Raw genomic sequence first — 27,560 nt, forward strand, 5'->3', positions numbered from 1 at the left:
TTCAAATAACATGACTGGAATATCCTTGTGAATTATGCATATATCTAATTATGTTTTGAAAATGCTTGACAATATGTTAAAATTTGTAAATATTTGAAATTAGTATATGAATAAATTATGAAAATTAGATACATATATGTGTTTTTAAAACTCAACCTAATTATATTTTGGATGCTACCAATAAAATTATACATTGGTACCTATGACTGTTCTAGAACCCATATTATTATGGTATAATAGTCCTGTCGCAGAGTATAAATACAGCCATAGTCTTATATGCTCTAGAGTTGAGATAGATTTGAGATTTGGTATCTAAATTCAAAATCTAAATGAGTCCAAAATTTGGATTATAAACCTTATTTTGATTAAAAAAATATACTATTTCACTATATAGTTTTGTTGAGTGAGAGTTGTTTGATACTTGCTTGATCCAACTAATAAAAGCAAATCGTTACTTACCGGGTTGTAAAGCTTATTATTTTTTCTTCTCTCTTTTCAGACCTAGGGACTTAAAAAATTAGCATGTTAGCATGGTAATATTTTTTTGGATGTGCAAATAGAGGCAAAACTAAGCTGTAATATTGACTATCCCAGCCCCTCCCAGACTTTATCCACCCCTTCAAGATAGCTCATGGGAATGAACATCCAAAGCATCTTAAAAACATTCCATATTGAAGTTTTTATAGCTAGGATGCCATCTACAATTATCTTAATTTTTTTATAGCTTTAATTGTATTAATTTCCCCATTTTTTCTCTCATGCATCGTTTTAAATAAAGGGTTCTACTTACTGGTATGGTTGAAATTCAAAGGTTATAGCATAAGCTAGTATTTCTAATGGTATGGATCTAATTTTGAAAGCTGTTGTTAGATAAGTTGCTATTCATCCATTTTTTCGCACTAAATATAGAAGAACCATCGTGCACTGGATTCTAATCCAGACAAAAGCTAGCTACAAAGAGTATACAGAACTTAAGAAAGGTTAAAAGGTTGCAGCTAAGTTCATATAACGAATTATATTAGTGATGTGCAACACAGGTTTGAATTGCATTTGATGTTGTCAACAATTACAATTGGCCAAACATTTTGTTACTGATATCTACATTACAAGTTTATTAAGGAGATGAGAAATTTAAAACCTAAATCATGAAGAAAATTAATTGATTCCCCATTTTCCTGTATGAGATTGGAACTCTAAAAACCAATCTATGCAAATCATGAGCCAACACTATTAATGCCAAAATAAATTGTCTTCCTTTGAAAGGCATTGATGGCATAGTCAACCCGAAGCTGACCTAACTGTGAGTTGAAACGTATACCATACCCAAGACCAACTCCAAACCCAGGTTTGCCATGCCTGAGAGCAGGATTGCCTGAACATTCAATCAAATACAGCTATTAATATTCTAGACAATATAAACAAATTGACACAAGGAAAAATATTCTATGGCAACCTATCATTCTAATTATATCAATTTAGTATAGTTGTTGTCTGGAAAATGTCTGAGAAAAGAACTTGGAGAGTTCACTGAAATAGCACTTTCTGGACAACCACACAAGTTTTAGTGGATGATAGTGGAAACAAATGACAAACAAAAACGCATGAAGTGCAAAAACTAGTAAAATATGTATAGAGCACTATTAAGGAAATTTAAAATAAAAAAGATTTGGAAGAAGGTGAGGCAATACTTCGTAAACAAATCTAGGTTTGCTTTTATTAACTACTATCACTGTGCGAATCTATCAATTTAGTTAACATAGTCATCAGAACACCTTGATATGAACCATATTACAACTTTTTAATGATTTTTGTTTCAATTAATTGTTTTGTTTAATCAATTAATTGTTTGTTGCCGACAGAACTTTCTTTGTGGTTCTACCATGAAATTCACTTTCATTAACTCAATCATCAAAAACCTTGGCATGACCCAAATTATAACTTTTCAATCATTTTTTCCAATGAACTCCATTCTTTTTTTCTTTTTTTTTTGGCAATCATATGCGTGACTGTACAAATGTTACAACATTTTTCCACGTGGACAAATATTGGTCCAATGACTTAATGAGATAACAATGCATCTTAAATAATTGATCTTTTGCTTTCTCAACTAAGCATCACATTTTCCTGATATTATGTGGATAAAAGAGACATCATAACCATTTCTTAATAACAATGAAGAACATGCTCATAGACTGCATTAAGATTCGAAGAATATGGGACCACAATAACATTAGTAAGAGCACAAAGGATTCTTAGAAGAGAGTTAATGTGCCTGTCCTTCATAAAGTATACGGTTATGCATATGACCAGATAAATATGCATATTCAACTTGCTGATCTATTTAAGATATTTGGAAAGGTTAATGATACCAGGGACGTGACGAGCAGAGCCCAAGTCTGTTCCGCAGTCCATGAAGACAGCACCTTCCAATTCCTTTGTCTTTAACAGAAAATAATGCCTTTTAGTCCATTGGCAAAAGTAGTTTATATGATAAGCCAATAAACAACTTATTTACTAACTCTTGAAACCATCCTCAGATTTCCTATTTTGATATGTATGCACAAACTTCATTCATTGCAAAAAAATATAATGATACCCAAGCAGGTCCCCCTGACGTCAGTGTCAAATTTGTAAGAACCACTTATCAAGAAGGATGCAATGCAGGATTAAAATCAGCAAAAGCCCCAAAAGCACTGCTGGTTCTATACTTCATTAAAAAGAACTTGCTGGTTGCATATTGGGTTAAAGGCATGTCATCATAAACTGTCAGAAAAAAACATTTCTACTTCTAAAACCAGGATTAAGAAAGCTTGATGACTATGTTTTTATCAAGGCAATAATTCATCACAATTCAGGAGTACCAACGAATTTTGCATCCAGGGCAGTACAAGCTGATGACCATATACAAGCAGTTCATCCACAAACATTGAGAGATGAGCTCAGTTGGAAGTAGCAAACTTTGCCAACATGCTGCAGTACATGTTTTGCCAAAAATATCTAAAAAGTGCCAATTTAACAAATGAGACTAGCCAAGGCATTTAAACTCGCAATGATGGCAGAGCAGAAATGGAGTAAATAGTTGGTCTCTCACAATTTATCAAGGAAAGGAAGGAGACAGGCCTACTAGTTAATAAAAACAATATTACCAACAAACTAGGTTTAAAAGAGAGAAACCACACGTTGTGTGAGCCAGTTTTCCACTTATCTCAATGATGAATTATTACTGATGTAGCCTTTAGTTAAGGACCGATCATCAAAGATTTTGGAGGCCGAACATATTTCCTGTTTCTGTCTGAGAAAATGAAAAGTATCTGCACTCCATAAGTAATGGGAACAAGAGATCTAGCTAATATAGGGTCATGGACGCCCTTAACATCATAGAGAAATTTTCAATACACACGTTAGGTACTGTGTCCAGAAATTCAGCAGAACCTAAACTAAGGATTTAACACACATGCACACATCAGCATCAGTAGCATATGATATCAATATTCATGTTTTGAAGCAATAGATCTGTATAAGAATTATAGTTATACAGCAAATAAAGCATAAACAGTAGCAAATAGAAACTTCCAGAAAAAGTAGTTCTTAAAAATGAATCAGATACAAGGAGATAGGAAAAGGAATGGAAAGAAGAGAGGATCTATGAGAAAAGGTAGATAAAAGCATCAGATATGGCTTAACTTTTTTCATCCCTCAAAATTTAAAAATTGAAATCACAAAGCATAATAAGCTTGAACTTTCAAGTCCACATGGAGGTCTCAATGATCAAAACCTGCAAGAAAGCAGGCTAGATGCACTAGAATTTGTAAAATCTCCATGTGATGTAGAATGTCAAGAGATCCATGCCCCCCGATTAAAACACAATAAAAAATTTTAACCTTAGACCAAAAAGCAACAACTAGAAGGCGGGCCTTGGCGCAACAATAATGTTGCTCCACTTTGATCTAGGTGTTAGGGGTTCGAAACATAGAAATAATCTCTCCACACGCGGGAGTAAGGTTGCATGACCCTCCCATACTCCATTATGATGGGACTTTAGGCAGTAGGATGCCCTTTTAAGCCAAACAATAATAATTGTCTTGCAAATAGCAGTGGCAATGGAGACTAACAACCCAACTAACCCAAAACTGATCAATAGTCTCGGATTTATGTCCAGAAATATATCTTACTGGGTCATGTTCAGGCCTCAAGTTGAAATCCAAAATATTATTAGGTCACATTTGGGCTTAGGTTAGCACATACCTAGAAACCCAACATGGGACCTTACTATACATTTACACATACCCACACCACATCTAACTTTGTGTTGGAAACCATAAAATTACTAACTGTATGCATCTTTGACCACAAAATCCTGACTTTCAAAGTAGAAAGCCATAACATCCACCGAAAAAACCTGTTATATAGAAAATTATAATCTGTCTATGAGAAAAAGCCCTTATGATGAGTTACCTAATTTAAATAGAAGATAGTAAAGATTTTGAAGAGTTATTATTGGACATTTTATTGTAAGTATTAATCACCAAAGAAAAAAAAGTCCAATCCAAAGTATTGCATTGTTCACTAACCATAAGAAATAGATCAACTTAAGGGGCTTTCAATGGGTTGGCCAAGCTAGCTAGCTTGATATATGAAATTGCTCTAAACTGGACTTGGTCAATGTACATACATACGTACGCATGTATGTATCATTGCTTGGGACCTGGTGACCTAGACTAAAGCGTCTTGAGGTTCAGGTCATGAGTGACTAATTCAATCACAGTACAACCACTATCCAACCAAATTCTTGGTCTGGCCCCTCCCAATCCTCATCTTCTATATTGCAATTCCAAATCCAGTTCACCTCTTGCCTCTTAGCCCATCTAACCCCTAATCCCTCACCCTCCCCACTCTTTATCCCTATGGCCTCCTTCGACCCCCACCCACCCTCTCCAACCTGCTACCTCCTTCCACCCTCCACCTCCCCAGCCTCCTTCCACCCCCAGCTACCACTGCTGCCGATCCACCTCACCGCCTCTTTCCACTCCCATGTTGACCCGCTACCACGCCATCTCCTACCAACCTCCACCCATAGCCTTAGTACAGCCTCACAACCTCGATCCAACAGGAAAAGGCTAGGGGATCTTTCTGATCTTTCTCTTCTTCCCCTTGTATTGATCTGGTTTAGGGAGATAAAGTCCCGCAACAAGTTCACCCTCTGTCAAGAACCTGTCGAGTTCCCATTGGCTCCACATCTCAATCAAGAAAATGTAGTGCAGGAACTCTCAAAGAGTCATGCCTTTGAGAAGAAGATGTAAATTTTGGAAAATGACAAAAGTGTGTCTGTTTTCTGGACACTTCAGCCCAAAAAAATCCACGAGAAATGAAATATAAAATCATTTTCTACTAAAAATAGATAACCAAAGAAAAATTCCATACTAAGCTAAAATGATGAAAAAATAAACATTCTGAACAGAAGTAAATTAGATGAAAAAATTACGAGGTGAACCGAATGAGGCTCATACAGTGACAGTATACCTAGGCATTATAGGTGGGGGGCCAATAATGGAACATTACAATACAACCGTAAACAGCTAATGTCCTTAGCAAACTAAACTTTTTTTTGACCCTATTTAAGGGACAATATTTTAAAATCCCCCAGGCTAAAGGTTGCATGAATAGGGCAAAGAGAGCTATACATGATCAAATAAAATAATCTTATGGAGGAAGATATAATTGCAGTCTATAAATTACAATGTTAACAATTTAGCAGGGCAACCAGCAAAATAAGAAAAGAACTGGAAAAGCAGAGTTTCTAAGCCCCTTAGGGTTTTGGCAATCATTAAAAGATCGCCTTTTATGAAAAAAAAAAAAGGATTTACCGGAAGTTAGCAGGATTCAGTTGAATATCTGGCCAGATCTGTTGATAGATGAAATAGAATGAATTCAATATGTACATATAAGGGCTATTATAGGTAGTTTTTGGGCAATCTAGTGGTTGGATTTGCACTCATTTGTAGTATGTTGCTGCAGGTTATGGGAGGAGGAGAAGAGGAGGAGGAGGAGGGTTTCCACCAAATAAAACATGCCAATATGTAATCACAGCAAATCCTATATCCAAGACATTCTTTAAATCCTAGGTCATACCAGTTGTATCCATAGCAATTGTCTTGCCTCAAGATTCTTCTAAGGCTCACCGATTTCAAATCTTCAATATTTGGATCTTCAATGTACAATGGTGAAGACCAACAAAGCAGCATCAGGCAATCAGAATGTCAAATTATGACTTCAGTTCAAGTCAAATTATGACTTCAGTTCAATAATATGTTTGATCAACCAATAGATGAATTGATCAACTTAATTGATAAGTGGTTAATATCACGATTAACTAAAAGCAGTCTTTATATTTCAGAATATTTACACATATACTAGTCCATGGCACAGTCAGGACAGATGAAGGGAAAAAGAGATGGACAATAAATGATTAATATACACAATCCCTTTCTGATACTTGTGCTGATGTGCTCTTTTATTTCTCTGTCCCTCTCCAAAGCATTGTCTGGAGAGCAACAGTGCAACTATGTGTAATGGGGTCTAAACAAAGGAAGAAAGATGGAAAAATTTAAAGAGAGCATAAGTATAAACAAAATATAAAAATGAAGGCATTTAGCATAATTGACAAGGATGCAATCCCTTGGTGGTCATTGAGATGGAAAGTGTGCATTATTAAGTTACATAATTAGACCCATCAAATATTGACCCAACAATATAAGCTAGCTTTACGTGCCCACATGCCTTTGTTATTTATAATTCTAACCATAGCCTCCTCTTGGATATAGACTAGTGAACCTTTCTTATCAAAGCTCATCAAATCTATGTTGCAGATGTCCATATCATCTCAATCAATTCTTCTTTACATTGTCCTAAACCACTGCAACTTATTTGCCTTCTTATCTCAAGCTTATCCTAGTTTTACCACACATTCAAATCAACATCTCATTTCTACTATATTCATTCAAGAACAAGTATCATTTTTAACTTATGTGTAAGGCACAATACAGAAATGAGCTATAATGCAAACAGTAGGATTTAAAGTCATGATTCGTATCTGCAGACAAATGATGGACCATATCACTAATTTAAAGTTCCGAAAAGGAACAATTAAATGTTCTGAAGGCTCTCCGCATAATATTCCATGCTTCCTCACCTTTTATTTTCTTTATTTTAAAAGCTAACTTCAACATCACCCTGTTTTACTTCAATGGTTCTTATTCAACAGTCCTTTTTCTGCGTACAGACTTTCAATCATTAATATTGGCAATCTTTGATTTCCTAAACCCTACCAAAGCAAATTAACCTACTGCTTATATGGAAAGGAAAGTGATGGGGATGGTTAACGGAAAAGCAATGAAAAAAGGAGGTGTGTGAAGAGAAAATTGGGGCACCTTATCCAACAAAATAGTTTGTAGACTGAAGCATTAAAGGGCCCAGAGATTAGAGATGTGAGAATTGCTGATAAGGCCTTAAGGCTTCAGTAAATAGGGTGACAGGGGATTTTAGATGGAAAGAATTCAATTCAGGTTGTTTTTCAATGATAGAATGTCACCTATTCTGAACAACCTTAGACAATCAGTGTTTAGTAGGCGTCTATGGGGCCACATGTGCATAGGTGGCCCACAAGCTGCACTGCATATAGAGTACGCGGTATCCACATGCGCTGGGCCGCATATTGGGCCACCTAAGCAGGCTACAGCCCACGTATGTGACACAAGCAGTTCACAGCCCGCTTGATCTGGGGCAGGTCTAAATGGGTCGGGGCAGGTACATGCAAGTTGGGTGGTTCGGGCAGTGATTAAGAGGTGATGCCTCTCTAACTTCCTTTAATTCTCCCAATACCTCTCTCATCTTAGCTTCTTCAACAAGGCCTAAAACTCCAAACCTTAGCATTCGATTGAGGTGCTCAATGGATGGTGACTTCCAGCAGATGAAGACCACTGGTGGACAGCAGGGGACAGGTCAATAATTATCCTCCTCTTGCTGCTGTTGTTTTCTTCTATTTTTTAATTCTCTTTCTGTTGTTGCATTTGCCTTTTTTTTCCATATACTGAATATGCACTATGCGGTGACCTGACCACCTGCATACCATAGACGCCTTTTAAAATCTCGAGGGGCAATGAGTATGGCAAGTTTCAAAGGATTGTCTAATGGGATGAGTTACCTGCCACTTGACCACCTTCATGTGCTTTGCTTTATATGTAACTTTGAGTTCAAAACAAAAGCTAATATACATAAATAAAGGAAATTAATAAATGTATTTTCCCTATTTCAAACTCAGACTGAAATTTTATTGCTTATTATGAACAGCATTAGATAAATTACAGCTTGTCTTCAAGTGTCATTACAGTATTGCCTGGCAAACCAAAGACAAAAATCATATTGAAAAAATAGAACTCTTTCAAAACTCAGGTGCAAGCTAGGAAATTTTTCGATGCAAGTACATATCCTTCTTGCACTTGAGTGTGTTCAAAGCTATGAGAAAGATGCACAAACTTTTGAGACAACCAAATTTTTCAAGATCATCTCACCTATGTCTGGGATTTGCTATCTGAAAAAAGATAAAGATGGCTTGAATCTTGCCACCAGTCAAATTTAAGTCTTTTCTTTGAAGATTGCCATTAATTAAGTTTTTGCATTAAAAAATAGTGAAATGATGGACCTTAGTTGCCTGGTAGTAAATGCTATACATAACTAAGGGCAGAGCATTTGTTACCCATTTCATGCTGCATTATGAGATTGGGAATGCCTTATTGGAAAGTGTAATGCTGCAAATATTCTAGGTTCTCTCTTCTTAACTTACAAGTTGATCCAATTACAGGAAGCATTCTCAGCAAGAAAATTTTGGATTTAAGGTAGTTCTTCAATTAAGCTTTTGCATTAAAAATTAGTGAAACGTTGGACCTTAGTAGCCTGGTAGTATATGCTATACATAACTGAGTATAGAGAATTTGTTACCTATTTCATGCCACATTATGAGATAGGGCGCCTTCCTAGAAAGTGCAATGCCACAAATATTCTAGGTTCTCTCTTCTCAACTTACAAGTTGATCCGATTAAAACTTCAGGAAGTATTCTTAGCAAGAAAATTTTGGATTTATGGTAGGATTATGGTCTGCCGTACCGGTCCGTACAGGTCTGGCCTGGGACCAGTACTGGATCAGCGTGGAATTCGATACTGGCAGCTTATCGTTCGAGAACCGGTATGGGACCGGTACGAGATCGGTATGGGACCGGTACGTACCGGTACGGGCAGCCACCGGTACGCCGACCGGTACCAGTACGGCGGACCTTGAGTAGGATCGTTGAAATATATAATTACAGAACAGAAAGAATGTTCTACCATAAAATTTGAAATTCACCACTTAACTCAAACTTATTGCAGTTCATGAATTAGTTCAGTTGCAGTAATCTTTGGTAATAAATGGATTTCATACTAACACATTACTACAAGATGATGCATCAGTTCCATGTACATAACAATTTACGAAAATTTTGAAGACTAAAGATTTTTCATGTTTATGATTTCCAGTTCATTTGTTAACCTAGAATATACAAAAATAGTTGCATGAATTTCCAAAATAAAACAATTGAAAGGTAGAACTTCTTTGTAAGAATGTAATGGATGATCCAACTTTTTTCTGAGGAAATGGATGATCCAACTTAAAGGTGCCAATACGATGGAACTTGGAAGACATGTTTAGCAATCTCAAAAAGAGCAAAGTTCACATACCAGTGGAATTGTGAATTCGCTATTAGCAACTAGACATGATCTTCCTGAGCCCACAGCACCCTCACCATAACCTCGAACACTGCCAAGTCCCCCAATAGTGAATGCTTGATAGGGTGCCATGTCCCCTACAATGGAACCACCTGTCAGGCTGTTGGATAAAAGAGGTAAGCATTGATTGTGATGAAAAATATACCAGAAAAAGAGAAAAGAAGGTACTACACATTTTTCCCACCTTGACACTAAAAATGCTGGCCCCAATTTGACTCCTTTTGAGGTGATGAATTTAAATCGGTTGAAAATTAGCCATTTTGATAGAAGAGGTAATCCTTGTTCCATTTGAAAATTTAGCTGCCACAGACAGTCAGATTAAAGACTAACATTAGACTTAAGAAGCAAATGTGTGAGAATTCAGATTGGTTCTACCAAAGAAACGATAGCATGACCATATCATTGGGGACTTACTCTCGTGAAACTATTGTCATTAGCAATTGCATATTGTGATTCTTGCTTCAGAACAACCATATTGTCATGGGAACCACCACTACATGCAACAAAATGTTAAAAATTGGTTCATGAGATTAATTTGATAATATATCCATGACAAATACTGGTCTAGTTACCTGCAAGTTATGGGAAAACCATCAAGGTCCCTACTTATCGAACGACCATCATTGTTGACAGGACGAACATGCTGAATTACAAAAGATGAAGCACAAATGTCTCACTTACAATGACTTCAGTCTATATTACCATTTACTGTGAAGACTGATATTGATACCCACCTCGAATTTGATGCTGGTTGTGCTGCTCCAATGAGAAGTAGCAGGCTCATTGTGGTCCACTCCTACTGACAGGCGGCAAAGGTTGACACCCCCACTCCCCGAATGAGAGAAATGATCGACAGGTAATCCATGCACAGCAATCTCAGGTGTGATCGAATGCTAGATATCGAAAGCAAAGGCCACTTAAGAAGCAGCGCAATTGGGTTTATGATTTCGTGAATAACCACCAAAATTGAAACAAAAACAAAGAATCTCAACCAGGTATTCAAACATGTTATCCACTATGTCATCTAGTCTAAGAAAACTGGGGAAAAAGAAAAGTAGCACAACATGGATTCATCTTCTCTATTTCCTTCCTTTTGTTTCATTCAGAACACCAGACTCCAAGATTCTACCACCAACAACGCCGGCAGAAGGCACAGCAACAACAAGGAAATTCTGCAAACAAAAAGCAAAGAGATACCAAAACTGACCTGCATGACAAATGACTGCTGAGAGAGCCATTCAAGCTTCGGGCGCCTGAAGGCAATGAGGATATTAGAATCATTGAGCCCCTTATCCCACAACACGTCCAACTTCTCGCTTCTTCCAAAGAGGCTGGGGTGTTTGATGGAAAGCCTATAAGAACACCACCACCATTACAACAATCACCAAAGAAACGAAGCAAACTATCCAATCAAAAACTCAACTTTTTACAAAAAAAAATAAGCATCGTTACCTTCCAATAATCTGGGAAAAGGGATTGCTAGAATTCCTGAACATGACGGGGGGGGAAAAACGGATTTTGATTACGGAGAGAGAAAGTGAATGGAAATCGCTGCAATGGAGAAGGAGAGGAAGGCACCTGAGAGGAGGTAACAAGAGGGCTGAGCATAGCTTGTGGGAGAGGTCCACATTGAAATCTATCTTCGCTGAATCATTTTCCCATCAAAAAAGCAAGCAACACCCATCAAAATCCAACTGATAATGAGCACAGCATCCAAAAAAAAGGAGGTGGTGAGAGGAGAAGGGAGGAAAGAGCGGACCTTTCCCAGCATGGATGCTCTTCTGAGCTCCCATCAGCTGCGGGATATCTTCTCCTCATCCGAACTGCATGCAGTGAGGTGGGATGGGAGCGGGACGAAACTGAGACTCTTTTATCGAGAGAGCAATGAGGGAAGAGAATGGGAGGAAAAGCGGCGGCCAGCGAGGGGTTTGGGCGTGAAGAGCTGGTCGTGCTGCGCTCCGCCGCCTGGGATTTGATCCTGTTTTTTTTTCTTTTGGATGTTTCGGGTGCTTTGCGTAGGCGAGAGGGCCAGGCGAGAATATGCGGGTTTGCATCGCGCTCAAGTCTTCTTGCGAGGCAGGGAACGTGGGTTTGCGAATATGAGCCTACAAGATCTTTTGTAATGCATCCTAGATTCCATTAGATTTGCACAAGTAAAATACCTCTGCACAAGGAAAAATAATTATTTAATAAAAAATAAAGATTCAATTATTATTAAATAAAATTTAAAATATATATAATAAAGATAAAATACTATATATTATAAAATTAAAAAATAAATTAATTAATTAAGATTATATTTTAATTAAGATTATATTTTAAAAAAAGTTATTAGTCCACTATAAATTGATATATGATAAAAAAGTAAATACAGTTAACATGTATAATATAACTTGTTATAGTTATAGTGCATATGCATGTGCCAAATGAAAATAAATATATATAGAAAAATTTAGATTGGTTATAAAATAACTTTTATTTAGTCCATCCAAAATGAATTGTTCATATTCTCTTATCAAGAACACTGATATGAGATTTTTTTTAAAAGGAAACAAGAACATATTTTTATAGAAAAGATTATCTTATGCACTCATGCTCTTATGCAACAAAAAGAGGGTGAAAGCAATGGATCCTCCTGTTGATTAGAGGCAGAGATATGGGTGGGGGAGCTAGAGCTCATCATCCAATTACTACCTCACTAGTATTGCTCGTAGTTGTACTTTGACAAGCTCTTATATGAAGCTTGCATATCGATGTTGGACTCTGAACTTCTTTTGATTGTTCCACCAAATACTGCTCGAGCTCAGGCAAAGCATGTGTACCGTGAGGCCAACAGGGCAGCAGATTGGGTAGCCTCTTATGTGTCTAACCATTCTGGAGAGACCATTTAGCTGCAAAAGGACTTACCCGGAGCGCTCAGAAAATTGTTATTTTTTGACTTTCTTGGATATATTTGTACTCATCATGTATAATATATCTGCTCTAGCAAAAAAAAAAAAAAAATTATTGCTTGAGCTCTATGCGAAAAAGGACACCCTCATCTATCCCAAGATAGATTGCACTTCACTATCAATAAGGATATCTTTTCAAACCCCCTCATTTCCCTTATTTTGAGGCAGTTATGATCCCTTGAACGTATAATACTATCAATTCTAATGACTAATTTTTTGCACTGGAAGACAGACTGCTACTTTACTATCAACAAAGACACTCCCAACATGACTCATGAGGGTTCCTTTCTCGCCCCACTACCTTCCCATATCTTTTCAATCCCTTTTATTTCCCTTCCTTTGAGATTGTCGTGATGCTATTAATTTTTACTGATTTTTTTTTTTGCACTATTTCATAATTTATCAAGGGCCTATAATTTTATCATATTCATATGTGTCAACATTTTCTTCAACATTCACAAAAGATCTTATTGATTTTATGAGAAAGGTTATAAAACATATAATTTCAACTTAGTATTCCCAAGCACATGTTTGCTTTTAGAAGCACTCTCCTAAGAAAAGTGTTTTCATAAGTAAAGTTTATCAAATACATTTTGCAGTCATAAGTTTGTGCAAAAATACATTTTGTATGGGCACGTTTGTTGTAGGTGCTTTTTCAAATAGCGAAAATACACTCTAAGCTATAAGAACTAAGAGTTCATTTCTTTGGGTTGCTGATTGGCTTCTTTCTTTGGGTTTTCTTAAATAGAGCATGCTGATGTGGTTGCTCGGGCTTGGGCATAGAGTATGCTATCTCAATATCGGACTCTATACTGATGCCATAGTATTACTATGTCTGAACGGTACGGTATGAGACTAGTTCGGCGCATTGAGTGTCAGTACACCCTTCGTATTATGTACTGGTATTGAACCGATACAGTACACCTCATACCATCTGGTTTGATGCGGTATAATGTACCATGTCTTTTATTTTATTACTTGCCATCACCTCAACGAACACATTTTTTGGGATTGGTGTTCTCGGTGTTGTTGCCTAGTATCTCTTGCTTTACTACTCATGCCACTCCGTAGGAGTCAGTCCTTGAGAGCACCATGCACTTCTAGTAACGTCGCACGTGCACCCTAGCTTATTCGTTGTTTTGGCTGTATTGATTGGTAGCCCAATGTGGCTATATGGTAACATGTTGCCTTTATACATGGTTGCACTCAATTAGTCATTCAAAAGTATCATGAGGATTTGAAGCTTGGGCATGGACATCCAAATTGAACTTGTTTCATCTTGATGTACTATCATGGACTTCCTACAACTTGTCAATTGGAAAATCATTAAAGCTTGTTGATAGGACTATCGTGCAACACCAAAGTCCATTATATGATCCCAACACTTAATGGTTTAGGAGATCTCCAGCATGTCAGAGATGGGGTCGTCATTTAAGCCAATAACATACGCTCATCTTTAAAAGTCCACTATTCCCTTTAGGGCTGGAAATGGACTTGGACTAGCTCAAGGCTCATCGGACTGGGCTAACTTTGGGATAGGCTTGAAAATATTCAGAGTGGATTTGGGCTTAAATGTAGAGTTCATTTATTTTTCAAGCTGGGCTCGAGTATGTCATTGGCCTGGGCTGAGCCTAAACCCGAACAAGGTCCAAAACAAAGTCTGAATTTGGGCCTGAATCAATTGTTTTGTATATTGTTATTTAAAGAGAATAATGAAGAAGTAAAGGATAAATTAAAATAGGTTTAGCTAATAATTATATATCGTGTATCATTTACTTGTGTTATAGGAGAGAGCCTAATATTTAATTAGCTCATTTACTTATGAAGCAATATTATAAATATTAAACTTCAATCAAATTTGGATCAGATTTATTTTTAGCCTAAAGGGATAATTCGGGCTGGCCCAAATGGGTTCGGGCCAAGCTCGAGCCCGGGCTCGAGTTGGGCTTGAGCCTGAATTATCTAAAAATTTTCGGGCCTAAGTCTATCCCGAAGCCCAAAAAAAATATTCAGGCTAGGTCGGGGTAGGGGCATGGCCCGACCCTGCCCACTTCCAGCCCTAATTTCCTTTTCTCATACTCCTGCAGGATACAAAACTTGACAATTTGATCATTGGTGCTATCTTTGAAGGTGCATTTAAAAAGGCAATTGGGTTTGGAAGAAGTATAGAGGCATTAGATAGCTAATAAGTTAGACATAGATTTAAAGAAAAAAACAAAAGAGAGGCATGAATGGAGAATGTAGTGGGAGGTAAGATTGGAGAATGTAGTTGGAGAGATAGTGGCAGCAACATTTAGTAATATTCTACAATAACTGCAAATAACTGCTACAACATTATGTACTTACTATGCTAGTTTTTAAAACTACTTCTATAAATCGCCATCTTCTATTGTGGTTATATGATACCATCGTAATAAAAAAAACTATTATAGAACTACCTTTTTGTAGTGATTACAACATACTATAGCAACATAAAAATTTTTAGCACACCCAAAAATAACATCACAACATTATAGATTTTTTATAATAATTTTAAAATTGTTACTACATAATATAATTTCTTGTAGTGCCTATAAGATACTGTCACTATATGATAACTTCTAGTAACACTTCTAACGAGAAGCTACGATGTTGTATATCTTTTGTGACATTTCTTAAAACCATTACTAGAGAATATTCATAGTAACATATTTTGTTGAATGCTACTAAATCTCCATTACTATAGACTGTATTTGTTGTATTGTTTGTCTATGACTGTGCTTTTTTTTCACAAACTTGATCTTTACATAAATTGGCGAGAAACATCAAAAAAATTACTAATGCATTTAGTTCGTGACTGAAATTAGAATCAAAATCAATTTGAATGAAAATCAGAATGACCATATTTTTTTGACACATTTGGTTCATGACTGGAATAGGAATCGAATGGCCGGTTAGAACATTTTGAAAAATCAACCAAGCATAATGGTATTTTTTTAAAAAATTAATTTTTTAAGTAAATTTGGTAGAATGGAATTTGAATATTAGAAGAAGAGCTGAGACTGAATTTTGGTGGATTGAAATATTTTATTTTTTTATAGAATAAAATTTAGAGACTAAAAGAGGAGCTAAGATTGGATTTTGAAAAGTTAGAACATTCTGAGCCCTTTCTGGTAATGAGAAATAGGACCATGGAATGAGCGGCCCCCTCCCGCTAGAATTAGGGTTCCTTCCGATTCCCAACCCAAGCCCCTCCCCCGAACCAAACACGTGCCCCGTGAAGTGCAGCGCCGACCCAATGTGAAGCCCGTGGTAACGCCAAGTATTTTCGGTGACAGGTCGCTTATTCCCACCGATGCGGCCACACCCCGGCGGCGAAACATATATTTGTCCGCGACGCGCGTCACGCGCCCCCATAAGCCAAACCAAAAACCAAAAGCTAAAGCGAAAACCGCACGGCGATCACAGAAAGGGAGAACCGCCCGCGCTCTCTCTAGGGTTCGCCCGGAAGAAGAGAGGAGAGAGAGAGAGAGAGAGAGAGAGAGAGAGAGAAGGGAGGCTCGACTAGGGTTTTTGGTGGTAAAAGAGGATCCAGCGGCGGCGTCGATCGGAAGGAAGGAGGAGAGGGAGAAGAAGGATGGGAGGGAAGAAGGACAAATCGGAGGGGTTGGGGCGGGCGCTGGTGAGGAAGCACAACCAGATGGTGCGGGAGTCGAAGGAGAAGGGCCGGGCCCTCAGCCTCCAGAATCGGCGGGTCCTCGAGTCCGTGACCGACGTCAGCGACATCGACGCCGTCCTCGAGAAGGCCGAGGAGGCCGACCGCATCTACTCCCTCGACAACCCCGCTCCCAATCTCCTCATCAATATGTACATATCTATTCCAAATTCTTCTTTTTCTCGAAGAAAAAATTGTTTATTTGTTGCCCTTTTACGTTTCAATCATCTTCTTCATGGCCAAATCGCTAGTTTTTCGATTGCGTGTGCAAGTTCTTGAAAATTTGGGTGCAGGGATGTGGGCTCGGAAACGAGTAAAATGACTCCAGAGGAGAGGAGGCAGCTACAGAAACAAGAGGAGGCCTTGCATGCCAGCAATCTTCGGGTTCCCCGCAGGTTTGTTGATTGTATGACAACTTGTGTCTTATTCAAGCTCTATTATTCTTCCGGTGCATTCATTTGTGGTTTAGCAACTCAAGGGTGGTGTGTTTCTGACTATGATATGGTGCAGGCCTCCGTGGCATGCTACAATGTCGGTGGAAGAGCTTGATGCGAATGAAAGACAAGCCTTTTTAGTTTGGCGCAGAAGTCTTGCAAGGTCAGGTATTCTATAGAATGATTGCTTGACATCATGTATGGATTCAATTAAAATTAGCATTATGCGACGTGTTTTCTCTTCTCAAGAACAAGTTTCTTATATTCTCTATCCTGCTTCCTTTCACATTAAAATCTGAATTAGATGGAAAATGTTTGACCATATTACTATGAATCATGGGAGGAATAGCTAATAACCAGAATAAAGTTCTTCTCCTACACTCTAAATATCTTTCCCAATTCATTGGATGAACTCTTGTTTAAACAAATTCCTCTTTTTTTTATTTCAATAACTACATCTGTTGCCCAGATATGCAGCCCAAGAGGGGGTGAATTGTTTTTTTTTTTTTTAAAAAAAAAACTTTAACTAGAATGCAGCGGATAAACAATAATTTCAATATGAAGGATATAGTGTGCTTTAAGCAATGAATGAATAATAGCAGAGATTAAAGTGTAATAGTGTAAAGAGAAAAGCACACACAGACACAGAGAATTTATAGTGGTTCGGTGTAACCCATACCTACATCCACTCTCCAAGACTCTTGGAAATTTCACTATAACCACCCAGATTATAGTATGATTGTTTTTCGAGCTCACAATCCAATTCGCTGTTTTCTCGGGATCACAACGAACCTAGTCGGTTTTCACTGGATCACCAACCACAACCTTAACCCGTTTGTTTTTCGGGTTCACAAATAACCCAGTCGGTTTTCACAGGCTCACTAACCAAAATCTTACGATTGTTTTCCGGGTTCACAAATAACCTAGTCGGTTTTCACAGGCTCACCAATCAAAATCTAAACTTTGTTGAATCTCCTGATTCAGCAACTTCCAATTAAGGTTTGGAAGAAACCTTATCAATTTTAGAAATAATGGACACTGATACAGCAGAGTTTAAAGCAAAGAAATAAATGTTGTAACAAAGTAAACAAAGCTTCAATATAAATGAAATCAATAAATATGGATCAGAATCTTTGAAGATGGTCGTTGGCTGCAGATGAGAATCTTGATTGCACAACAGCACTTTTCTGTTGAATATCCCAACCGATTTTCTTACAAAATGGTTTTTCCCTTTGAAAGCTCTCTTGTGAGGATTTGATCTTTGGAAGCTTGGAATTAGAGTTTTGAATTCTCTCTATTGTTTCTCTCTCTTTTCTCCTCTGGCGCTCTTTTGAATTTATAGACTTCATGCTGTCTGGAAAGTACAATGAACTGTTTGATAAAAAAACTATCCGTTGATACCAAAGAAAAAGCATGTCGAAAGTATCCGTTGGAACAGTCATGATAACAGGAGTCGACTCTCTAGATTCAGGGGACGTCCCATGTAATCAAGGGGATGGCTCACTAGGCATAGGAGTCGGCTCTTCCTTTAATCCATATAAAGTTTCTGCGCTGGTCTCAAGGGTCGACTCTTCAATGTCGGGAGTCGACTCATGTAGATATTGGGTCGGCTCTTCAAACACAAGAGTCGTCTCATTCCTTTAGTGCACATAAGTTTCCTGCGCTTTTCCAAGGGTCGACTCATCAATGTTGGGGTCGGCTCATGTAGATATTGAGTCGCCTCCTTAAACATAAGAGTCGGCTTATGTAGTTAGTCTCAGACGGTGATTCTTCTCTGTTTTTCTTGAACTGTATAGGGGTCGACTCAGTTTCTGTATGGATCGACTCATTAAATTTTTCACAGATTTTGTAGAGATCTTTAATTTTATTCTTCCTGATTCTTGGAGGTTGTAACTGCAACTTTTGTCTAGAGGTCTAACCCTTCACATTTAAGCCAACATCATTAGAGTACATATTTAACTCAATTGTTTTTGTGATTATTAAAATCCATCCTTTAGGATTAACAACATATCTTCTAATCTATTTTCACTTAACTATGTTTAAACATTCCCATTTCATTATTTGTTTCGGTGGATTCTTATTTATAATGCCCTCAGGTATTTCAATTTATAGAATATGCATTATAAAATCTTAGTTTGTAAAAACCTAACAATGATGAATTACTTGGATGAAATTAAAAGTTTTTGAATGCAAATTCAAGTTTAAAGAGCTATGGACAGAGGTGCTCCCTCTCCCCCCTCTTTGGCCCCCCCTTCTCTCTATCTCTTTCTCTCTCTCAACCGCATTCGGATGGGTGGTTGAAGACTCGAAGGGCTTCGGGCCGAGGTGCTCTATCTCCCCCCTCTTTAATGCATCCCTCCCCCTCCTCCTTCTCCCTCTCTTTGTGTCCCCTTCTCTCTCTCCCTCTTCCTCTCCCTATTTTGGTATGCCTTTGAATGGCATGATACACATTCGTACCGTGCTAAACCGGTAGCCGGCCGGTATGACTGCTAGTACTGGTTCGACGGATCTTGTTTGATACCATATCTAAAATCAAGCACATGTCTTGGGCTGTTTTCGTTTGACTAGTAGCTGGGTCCTAAACTTCCTATTTTTCGTTTGACTAGTAGCTGGGTCCTAAACTTCCTATTTTAAACTTATATTACATGTTCTCCACAGAATATTGCTTCTATTTTCTATTGTCCTAGGAGTTGGTGGTTTTTCTCTATGGAATGGGGGGATATTTCATGTTAAGCCTGTAGATATATTTACTAGCTTGTTTCAGTGCAGTCACGAAGCCATTAAGTTTATTTTCATATCTTCTATTTGTTGATCTCTTGAACCATTTATTATTATTTGTAAGCTTCTCTCAATTTGTATTGAAGTACAATTTCTATTTACTTGTAAAAGTTGTCTTACCCATAGAAAGTAGTAGTCAGAAACCGCTTTAATGGCTGGCTTCCTTATAGGAATATGCTATTAAGTTGTGGGTTTTCCATTTGAATCCTGATTCTTATAATGTACTTCTGCAGAATCTTAAAATTCAAGTGTATCTCTATTATATTTAATCTTGTCTGGTTAAGCTTTGAATTATATTCTTTAAACTTCTTTTCTTTGTGATGTCAATTTGCTGATTGAATTTGAAATTAATCTTTTTATTTTTTTGGCTTAACTTGTGAATCTTATTCATCTTGCTAGCATACTTTTTATTAGCTAAACTAATTTCTAATATGCATCTATCTCAACATAAGAATATTATTTCAGCCTTGAGGAGAATGAGAGGCTTGTCCTTACTCCTTTTGAGAAGAACCTGGATATTTGGAGACAGCTCTGGAGAGTGCTTGAACGAAGTGACTTGGTAATGTTCCTTGTAGCTGGATTAGTATTAGTTAGGATTAACAAAGTATTTTGGTTAAGAAGTTAACTTTTTGATTAACATTGTTTGATGAATGTTCTCATCTAGTTTTGATTAAAGATTTTTTTTTTCAAATTTGATATCTTCCTCTTGCTTGCACAGCAACCAATCTGTGAGAGATTTAACCAATTTGTAACCATTAATTGATTGTCTTATTTCAATCAACATGCAGTGGGGAGTAGTCTCATTGGGAAAGGGAGGTTACTATGTAGAGCTCCTAATTTTTTTTCCGGTTTACTACATTGTGATAATTCTTTGTGCTTAAAATATAGATCACCAGTCATCATCAGTCTTATGTCTGTACAGACACTTGATCAATGATACTGATCTCTACATGTGCTAAATACTCTGAATAGAGGTTTGTCAGCAATGTGTTCTTTTCAACCTTCTCAAATGCACCTCTTGCTAGTGTTTAAGACCACCTCAGGGACATTGGTGCCTTAACATCTGAAGGTTCATAAAATATCAAAAGGTGTTTATGTGCGTATACTTTCTAATTCTCAACATTCATCTAGTCAATATACTGTCATTTAATTGCATCTAATTTTTTGCTGTTTTTGTTTTACATACTGATGATTTTATATACTATTGTTGGTGAGTTGTCGCTCTAGCTTCCCCAAAAATAAAGGAACACAAAACCTCAATCTAAACCTCAATTTTTTTTTTTTTTTTTTTTTACTAATGTCATCCTGTGAAGGATCCTCTTGATGGCATTCATATTTTATCATTACTATTCTCTTTCTTTGATTATCTTAATATATTAGGTTATCTATGCAATAAGCTCCCTATGTGTGACACACCTGCTGTAGGTTCCATTATCTTGTTGTTTCATTCATCCATTATTAGTTAATAAGGATGTCAAAAAGGTTAAATCAAAATTTAGAGCAAGATCGATATTATTGCTCAGATGCATCATACCTATAAGAGCCTTAAGAAGAAGCCCACTTTTTTGTTGGTATTTCTTATATGATCTGTATCTATGAAAGCACAAAAAAGTACATTACCTTGAATTAAACAAGGAATGAAGAGCATTTAAAGTAAGTTACTTTCAACATATGCCAATACAAATGGGATTCATCAATACCTATAGACTAAAATATTGCTCCGTACGTCTCATGATATAACCATTGCTTTTTTTGCAACAATATGAAACCTTGTTTGATCTGAACCAATAAAAGCATGATAATGGGATACATTTTATTAGTTAATCAAGAAGTAGGCAATTATATCTGAAGCGGAATTCAAATGCTTGTGTAGCATACAGCCTTTTCCGTTCATACATTTAGCTAATTACTCTTGCATTTGAGTGACAGGTTCTTAGATAGTCTTACTGATGTTTTTGTTTGGGGGAAAAATATTGGTATTCATGTATGTAGACGGCAATTTTACTAACTAATCAAGGAAATATCCAGACAACTTTCAAATTTAAATTGGATGGAACTCCAGAAATAAAATTCACAATTGAAAGTTGGCTTTGCATAGTTTTTATTAATCAATGGTTTACATGAAGATCACCAACGTTGGTGTGATTATATCTACCTTTTCATCATTCATTCAAAGAGTAGACAGTTGAGATGTTCCTGTCGAAATGTAGTAGTTGTGGCATATATACTTGTTCTTGTAAGCATCGGATTACTTACAACCCATCAGTTATTCCTCAACAGTTATCCTATCATACTTCTAGCAGTTACCTCACCTTAGCAACAAACAATGATTGCTTGGTAGCTTGCATGCTTACAAGTGTCACAGAGAATGGATATGGGTGCTTGATATTCATGTCAAGCACCACAGCATTGGTAAATACCAACCAAGTTACAGAATTAAAATTGTTTTTTCCATTTAGTGGAAATCTTGGCCTATCTCTTATTATTTTTAATCTTTATTACCTTGTAGCTAATAGTCTTGTTACACTTACCCACATGAATGTGTCATATAGATCTCTATATATGTTTATATGCATGCTTTATGTGGGGAGCACAGTAACCAGACTGATTGTTAATGTGCCATATAAGGGGAAAGGGAAAAATTAATACGATTAAGCAATTTCCATGATCTTAAGTGAGACCATGCGAGGACATCAAGATAGGGCTCGTTCATGAGCAACATAACAAAAGACCATTCAGAGTGATACTTAACCATTTGACGTTGAACTTAAGCCTCATCACGCCTTGTTGACATTGTTGCCACGGTGACGTGAGTATAGATGTTAGACACCAAAGTGCCTACCCAATGTTTCCTGTTTTAATTTTCTCCTTTTGCTTTTGGGTAAACTGTTATAGTTTTCTTTGTTGGAAAGACAAAAAAAACATGTAATATATAACCACTCACACGCATGCACATGCACAAGCACACGCACGCACACACCACAAAGAGAAGAAAAGAAAAAGTGAAGGAAACAAGTGAAGTGCTGGCTGTGGAAGACAAACTCCTAACACAAGTGGCTCCTTGCCTAGGAATCTCTTTCATGGGATTTGTTATATTAACTATCGTTTTTTGTTGGTCATCCTGTTTTTAGGGCTGGAGACTGGTTTATTTATACCATAATAGTTTGTTCAATTGATCTTCTAATTATATGTTTTTAAATTAATGGCTATTCTTGCATGCTACATGGATACTAATATTATTTTTTTTGATAGGTGGTAATGGTGGTTGATGCTCGGGATCCATTGTTTTACCGTTGCCCTGACCTTGAGGTATGTCCGTCTTGCGTTTATAATGATACTCTATTCTTATGTTTTATTTATTCACTGGATACTTAATAGTCACAAGATTGGAGAATTATCACAAATTCTGCACTGACAGTACATATTTACCACCTGAATTCTGTAGAGGCATAAACATGGTTTCAAAAGCCACCAGAATGCGACAATAAGACTGGTGCTATCCCATTCAGATGTGAAACCAGCACTGTCTTGAGTGCCAGGATGCCAAAACCCTGTGTACTGATATGTACTGGCCATACCAGTTTATCAGTGTATACTGTATGCCGACTGTACCTTACTGACCATACCTGTGTGTACCAACAGCTTTTCTTTCTTTTTTTTTTTTGTTGAAGCTATTTGTTTTGGTACATTTGGTTGGTACCAGCACTGCACCAGTACTGCAACCTATGGATAAGAAGTTACAAGGTTTGGTACCAGATTTAAAACCCTGGTCACAAACTTAGCATGATATGATAGGAGAATGTTTTTTTTGACTCATTTCATATCTCTACAAAGTGGGGATTATAAGTGATGATTTGAATGCTTTCTTTTCTCCGTTTTATTAACATGACTTTAATCCTATGTTGCATATCATAGCTTTAGAAGTTAAATAAGGTGAGGAATTATATTTATATGTCTTATGTTTTTGAGATAGTGGCATGAGTTAAGGTCAGTTTCTCTAGAAATGCTATTATAGGCCCTGAAATTGAGTTAGGCTAGTCTAAAGATGTTACAAAGACTTGCCCTTTTCAGAATGTATTCCCTGATGCAATCAACGATAGGGTCCAGAAAGCAGGGTTGAGACCTTACAATTGGAAGAACAAATCATGGGCTAGCTGGGTGGAAATTGAAGGCCATCTTCCTAGGTAGTAAGCTGAGCTTAGAAAGTCAGTGCGTAGTAACTTTCGGATGTATATTACTCATTTTTTCCCTGGAATTCCTGCGGCAGCTTGGGTGAAGATTCAACCTCTGATAGATACTTGAAAAGTAATACAGCTACAAATATTTTTGCTAGGTTACTGATTTTGTTGATTTGATGTTTTTGGAAACTTCATTAGTGAACATTAGAAAGAGAGAGAATAATTTAACTTTATAATATAATGGCTTCCTGCATATGGAAATGAGAACAATTTTACAAAATTCATTTTGTTCAGTGATAATACAATGTGATCTTAACTTGTTATTTGATTGTGGGAAATGTTTGCTCACTGTTTTCAATTTTGTAGGTTATTGTTGTCAAATGCTGTTTTCAATTTTGTAGGTTATTGTTGTCAAATGGATGATGTGGATAATGTCTATTTAGTTCGCATGTTCTTTTTTTTTTCTTTTCAAAAGACAGTCTATCTTGGATCTGTAACGTGGGATACTATTTAACTAAAGGAATGATGTTAGAGTTCATAGACATACTATTTGTAACTAAATACAAGCTTTATAATTTGAAGTTGTACTGGAAGCATTGCATGACCTGTACCTATCAACATCTTCATTATTTTTCAATGCTTTTAAGTTATCTTCTTCCATCCCTGCATAACGGAGTCTGTTTGCTTTCATTCTTTTGGGAGTTTGTAGTTACTTTGACAAACTAATCTTCCATTAGTGTTTGATGTTAGAACTCAGTTGGCATGAACAAGGATTGTCTGAGTCAGCAGGTTAAGTTTCAATTGTAAAACAATTGGCTTCTTAGTTCTGAGACTGTTACTTTGTTATTAGCATAAACATCAAGTGTACAAAACCAAAAGTCCTTCAATTTACCATTGTACCAACTAGGAACTCTTAAGTTGGACTACCGGTACTGGTGCCTCTTGATATTTTGGGAAGTATAACTCTGTATTTGTAACCAGCTTTATTAGTTGAATTTCCAAGTCATAAAGGACATCCAGACAGGAATTTGATCTTTTTTTCTATTATGACTGGAAAAATCCCTGATAGTATCAGATAATTACTCTTTCTCTGATCAACAGGAATACACACGTGAAATTGATGAACACAAGAGAACATTGCTTCTTGTTAACAAGGCAGATCTTCTACCAATTGCCGTAAGGTTGGAAGTAGTGTACTTTTCTTGGACATTTCATATCTATCTTAATATGCAAGTAGTTCATTTTGAAGTTGATAACTGCAGGCAGAAATGGGCAGAATACTTCTGTCAGCACAACATCCTCTTTTTATTTTGGTCTGCCAAAGCTGCTTCTGCTGCTCTAGAAGGCAAGAAGCTGAGCAGTCAATGGGAGGAAAATAAGTGGGCAAAAGAACCTACACCATCAGATTTAGATACCAAAATATATGGCAGAGATGAACTTTTAGCTCGTCTGCAGGCTGAAGCTGAGGCTATTGCAGAGCACCGGAAGGCTTTGGACAAGAATGAACCACAGGCAGAAAATTCTTCAGATGCTGGTTCGGTCCATTCAACAGCTATGCATGTTGTTGTGGGATTTGTTGGGTATCCAAATGTTGGCAAAAGCTCTACAATAAATGCATTGATTGGTGGGAAGCGAACAGGAGTTACTTCAACACCTGGCAAAACAAAGCATTTTCAGACACTGATAATCTCAGATGAGCTTGTTCTTTGCGACTGCCCTGGTTTAGTGTTCCCTTCCTTTTCCAGCTCAAGGCATGAAATGATCGCATCAGGAGTGTTGCCTATCGACCGGATGACTGAACACAGGGAAGTGGTGCAGGTTGTTGCAAATAAGGTTCCCAGGCATGTGGTTGAAAGCACATATAACATAACGTTGCCAAAGCCAAAACCCTATGAACCACAGTCAAGACCACCCTTGGCTTCTGAATTGTTGAGGGCTTACTGCTCATCCCGTGGGTACGTTAGCTCAAGTGGACTGCCAGATGAGACGAGGGCTGCTCGCCAGATTCTGAAAGATTATATTGATGGGAAACTTCCCCACTTTGAAATGCCTCCTGGAACGACTGGCAGGGATGCAGAAGGGGATTCAGCACATGGATTGGTTAGCCCAAGCTTATTAGTAGGTCATGAATTAAACATTATGCAATCTGATGACTGCAATGACCAGATCTCTTCCAACTCTACTGTAGTTGATACTGGTAAAGTGGATGTTGGGCATGTTCTAGATGATCTGGAGTCATTTGAATTGTCTGGTGAGTTATACTCTAAAAATTCTGCTGCAGTGAAGCAAAAAAAGTCAGGTAAAACAGAAAAACATCATAAGAAGCCTCAGAGGAAGAAAGATCGCTCCTGGAGAGTTGGAAATGATAATGGTGATGGAATGCCGGTTGTAAGAGTGATTCAGAAGCCTACTGTAGATCTGGCAGCCATAAGAGCCTCTAATTGAATAGGGGCCTGCTCTTAATCATGCATTAGTTTTTAATTCGAGATGTGATGATAATTATTATTGTTGACAAAGTATCAGGGGATCTTAATCTTGCACTGCTGTGTTATTTGAATGCCCGCATACAAAGCAGATGTAACTTGTAATTGTTAATATAGCATATCCACTGCTTTAGGATAATTCAAATATAACGTTGGTATGGAGTTATTATCTCGACCTGACCTAGTTTATTCAGTTACAGCTTTGATTTCAACTAATGATTGTACTGAAATGGTGGCAGCATCAGAAGGCAAATGAAATACCTTGCATATTTCATGCCAAAAGCTGAAGCTGTTGAGAGGATTGTTATAGGCTAGTAAATCTATATGGCATCTTTTTTATTAGTTAATGTGGGGCTGTAACAATCTCTCCTACCCATTCTTATGATAGTCTCATCATAGTTAGCTTCTCTTTGAGAGAAAAGAGTCCCACCCATCGGGTCTCACTCGATCCTACTAGATCCTATCCCTTAGTGAGAAGCTTATATAATTTATAAAGGTTGTGACGCATAATAAGTCTGGCCTTTCAATCTTGTTATTTTTGCCCATATGATAAGTAGGGCGCAAACTGGCCATGTATCAGGCTGCTCGGGCTTGGCACCTGCATACAACGGAGCTGCTCGAGCTTGGCTCCGGTTTGAGCCGATCTTGGCATATCCTGTTCAGGCTTGACTCATATAAGCTCTAAGAAAGCTTTGAACAAACTGAGCCAAGCTTCCCTTTAATTCTACAATTACACCTGTTCAGGCTTTAAGCCAAGCACCAAAAACTATTTACAAGCTTCAGCAATTTGTTCATCTAGCTTTGCAGACCATGATCATCATCAAATGCTAGGATTTATGGTGGATGCATTGCAGCAAGTAATGTACAAAGTACTTCGCCTTTACAACTGAACTGAAATACACTCAAACAGGAGCAGAAAATCAGATGTACAAATTCTAGCAATTCATGGGAAGTCAGAAGTTGTTTGCCATATGGTGATGCCAGGATTTACACTTTGTCTCAGCTCAGAGTTCTGTAGATCATTATCTCCTATCCTTCCTAGGAGTGGGGTTACTTCAGCTGACTGAAAAAAAGTCAGTGCGCAGCTACACTAATGGTTTTAGCCTTTAGGTCTTCTGAACCAACAGTAATAAAAGGCATAGGCTAAAATCACTACACTACCTTAAAAAAATCAAATCATTTTTCTTAAAGGCAAAATAATTTAGAATTACTTTAAGTGACTGCTG

The 27,560-nt window shown here is 37.3% G+C and overlaps 2 protein-coding genes across 3 annotated transcripts; one reads left to right on the top strand and one right to left on the bottom strand.

Annotated features, from left to right (window-relative positions):
• Positions 1–1,000: 1,000 nt before the first annotated feature.
• Positions 1,001–11,883, bottom strand: LOC103705720 (outer envelope protein 39, chloroplastic). 2 transcript variants are annotated; one of them, XM_008789550.3, is made up of 11 exons: positions 11,576–11,878; positions 11,395–11,461; positions 11,269–11,304; positions 11,024–11,168; positions 10,551–10,709; positions 10,389–10,459; positions 10,231–10,309; positions 10,001–10,116; positions 9,769–9,916; positions 2,370–2,439; positions 1,001–1,372 (listed from the first exon to the last, which is right to left on the bottom strand). In XM_008789550.3, exons 1-11 carry the CDS (start codon positions 11,607–11,609, stop codon positions 1,215–1,217), a joined length of 1,083 nt encoding a protein of 360 aa, XP_008787772.1. In that variant the 5' UTR covers positions 11,610–11,878; the 3' UTR covers positions 1,001–1,214. The 2 variants fall into 2 exon arrangements, with proteins under 2 accessions (XP_008787772.1, XP_026659937.1); XM_026804136.2 differs by lacking the exons at positions 1,001–1,372; positions 2,370–2,439 and adding an exon at positions 2,446–3,292 and having other exon boundaries at positions 11,576–11,883.
• Positions 11,884–16,153: 4,270 nt separating this feature from the next.
• LOC103705721 (GTPase LSG1-1-like) lies at positions 16,154–26,509 on the top strand. The gene is made up of 7 exons (XM_008789552.4): positions 16,154–16,613; positions 16,755–16,856; positions 16,972–17,058; positions 20,139–20,232; positions 22,926–22,982; positions 24,953–25,032; positions 25,114–26,509. The coding sequence occupies exons 1-7, from the start codon at positions 16,384–16,386 to the stop codon at positions 26,294–26,296; spliced, it is 1,833 nt and encodes a 610-aa protein (XP_008787774.2). The 5' UTR covers positions 16,154–16,383; the 3' UTR covers positions 26,297–26,509.
• Positions 26,510–27,560: the final 1,051 nt, after the last annotated feature.

The sequence above is a fragment of the Phoenix dactylifera genome, chromosome 16, assembly GCF_009389715.1.
Source record: "Phoenix dactylifera cultivar Barhee BC4 chromosome 16, palm_55x_up_171113_PBpolish2nd_filt_p, whole genome shotgun sequence".
Classification (NCBI taxonomy): domain Eukaryota; kingdom Viridiplantae; phylum Streptophyta; class Magnoliopsida; order Arecales; family Arecaceae; genus Phoenix; species Phoenix dactylifera.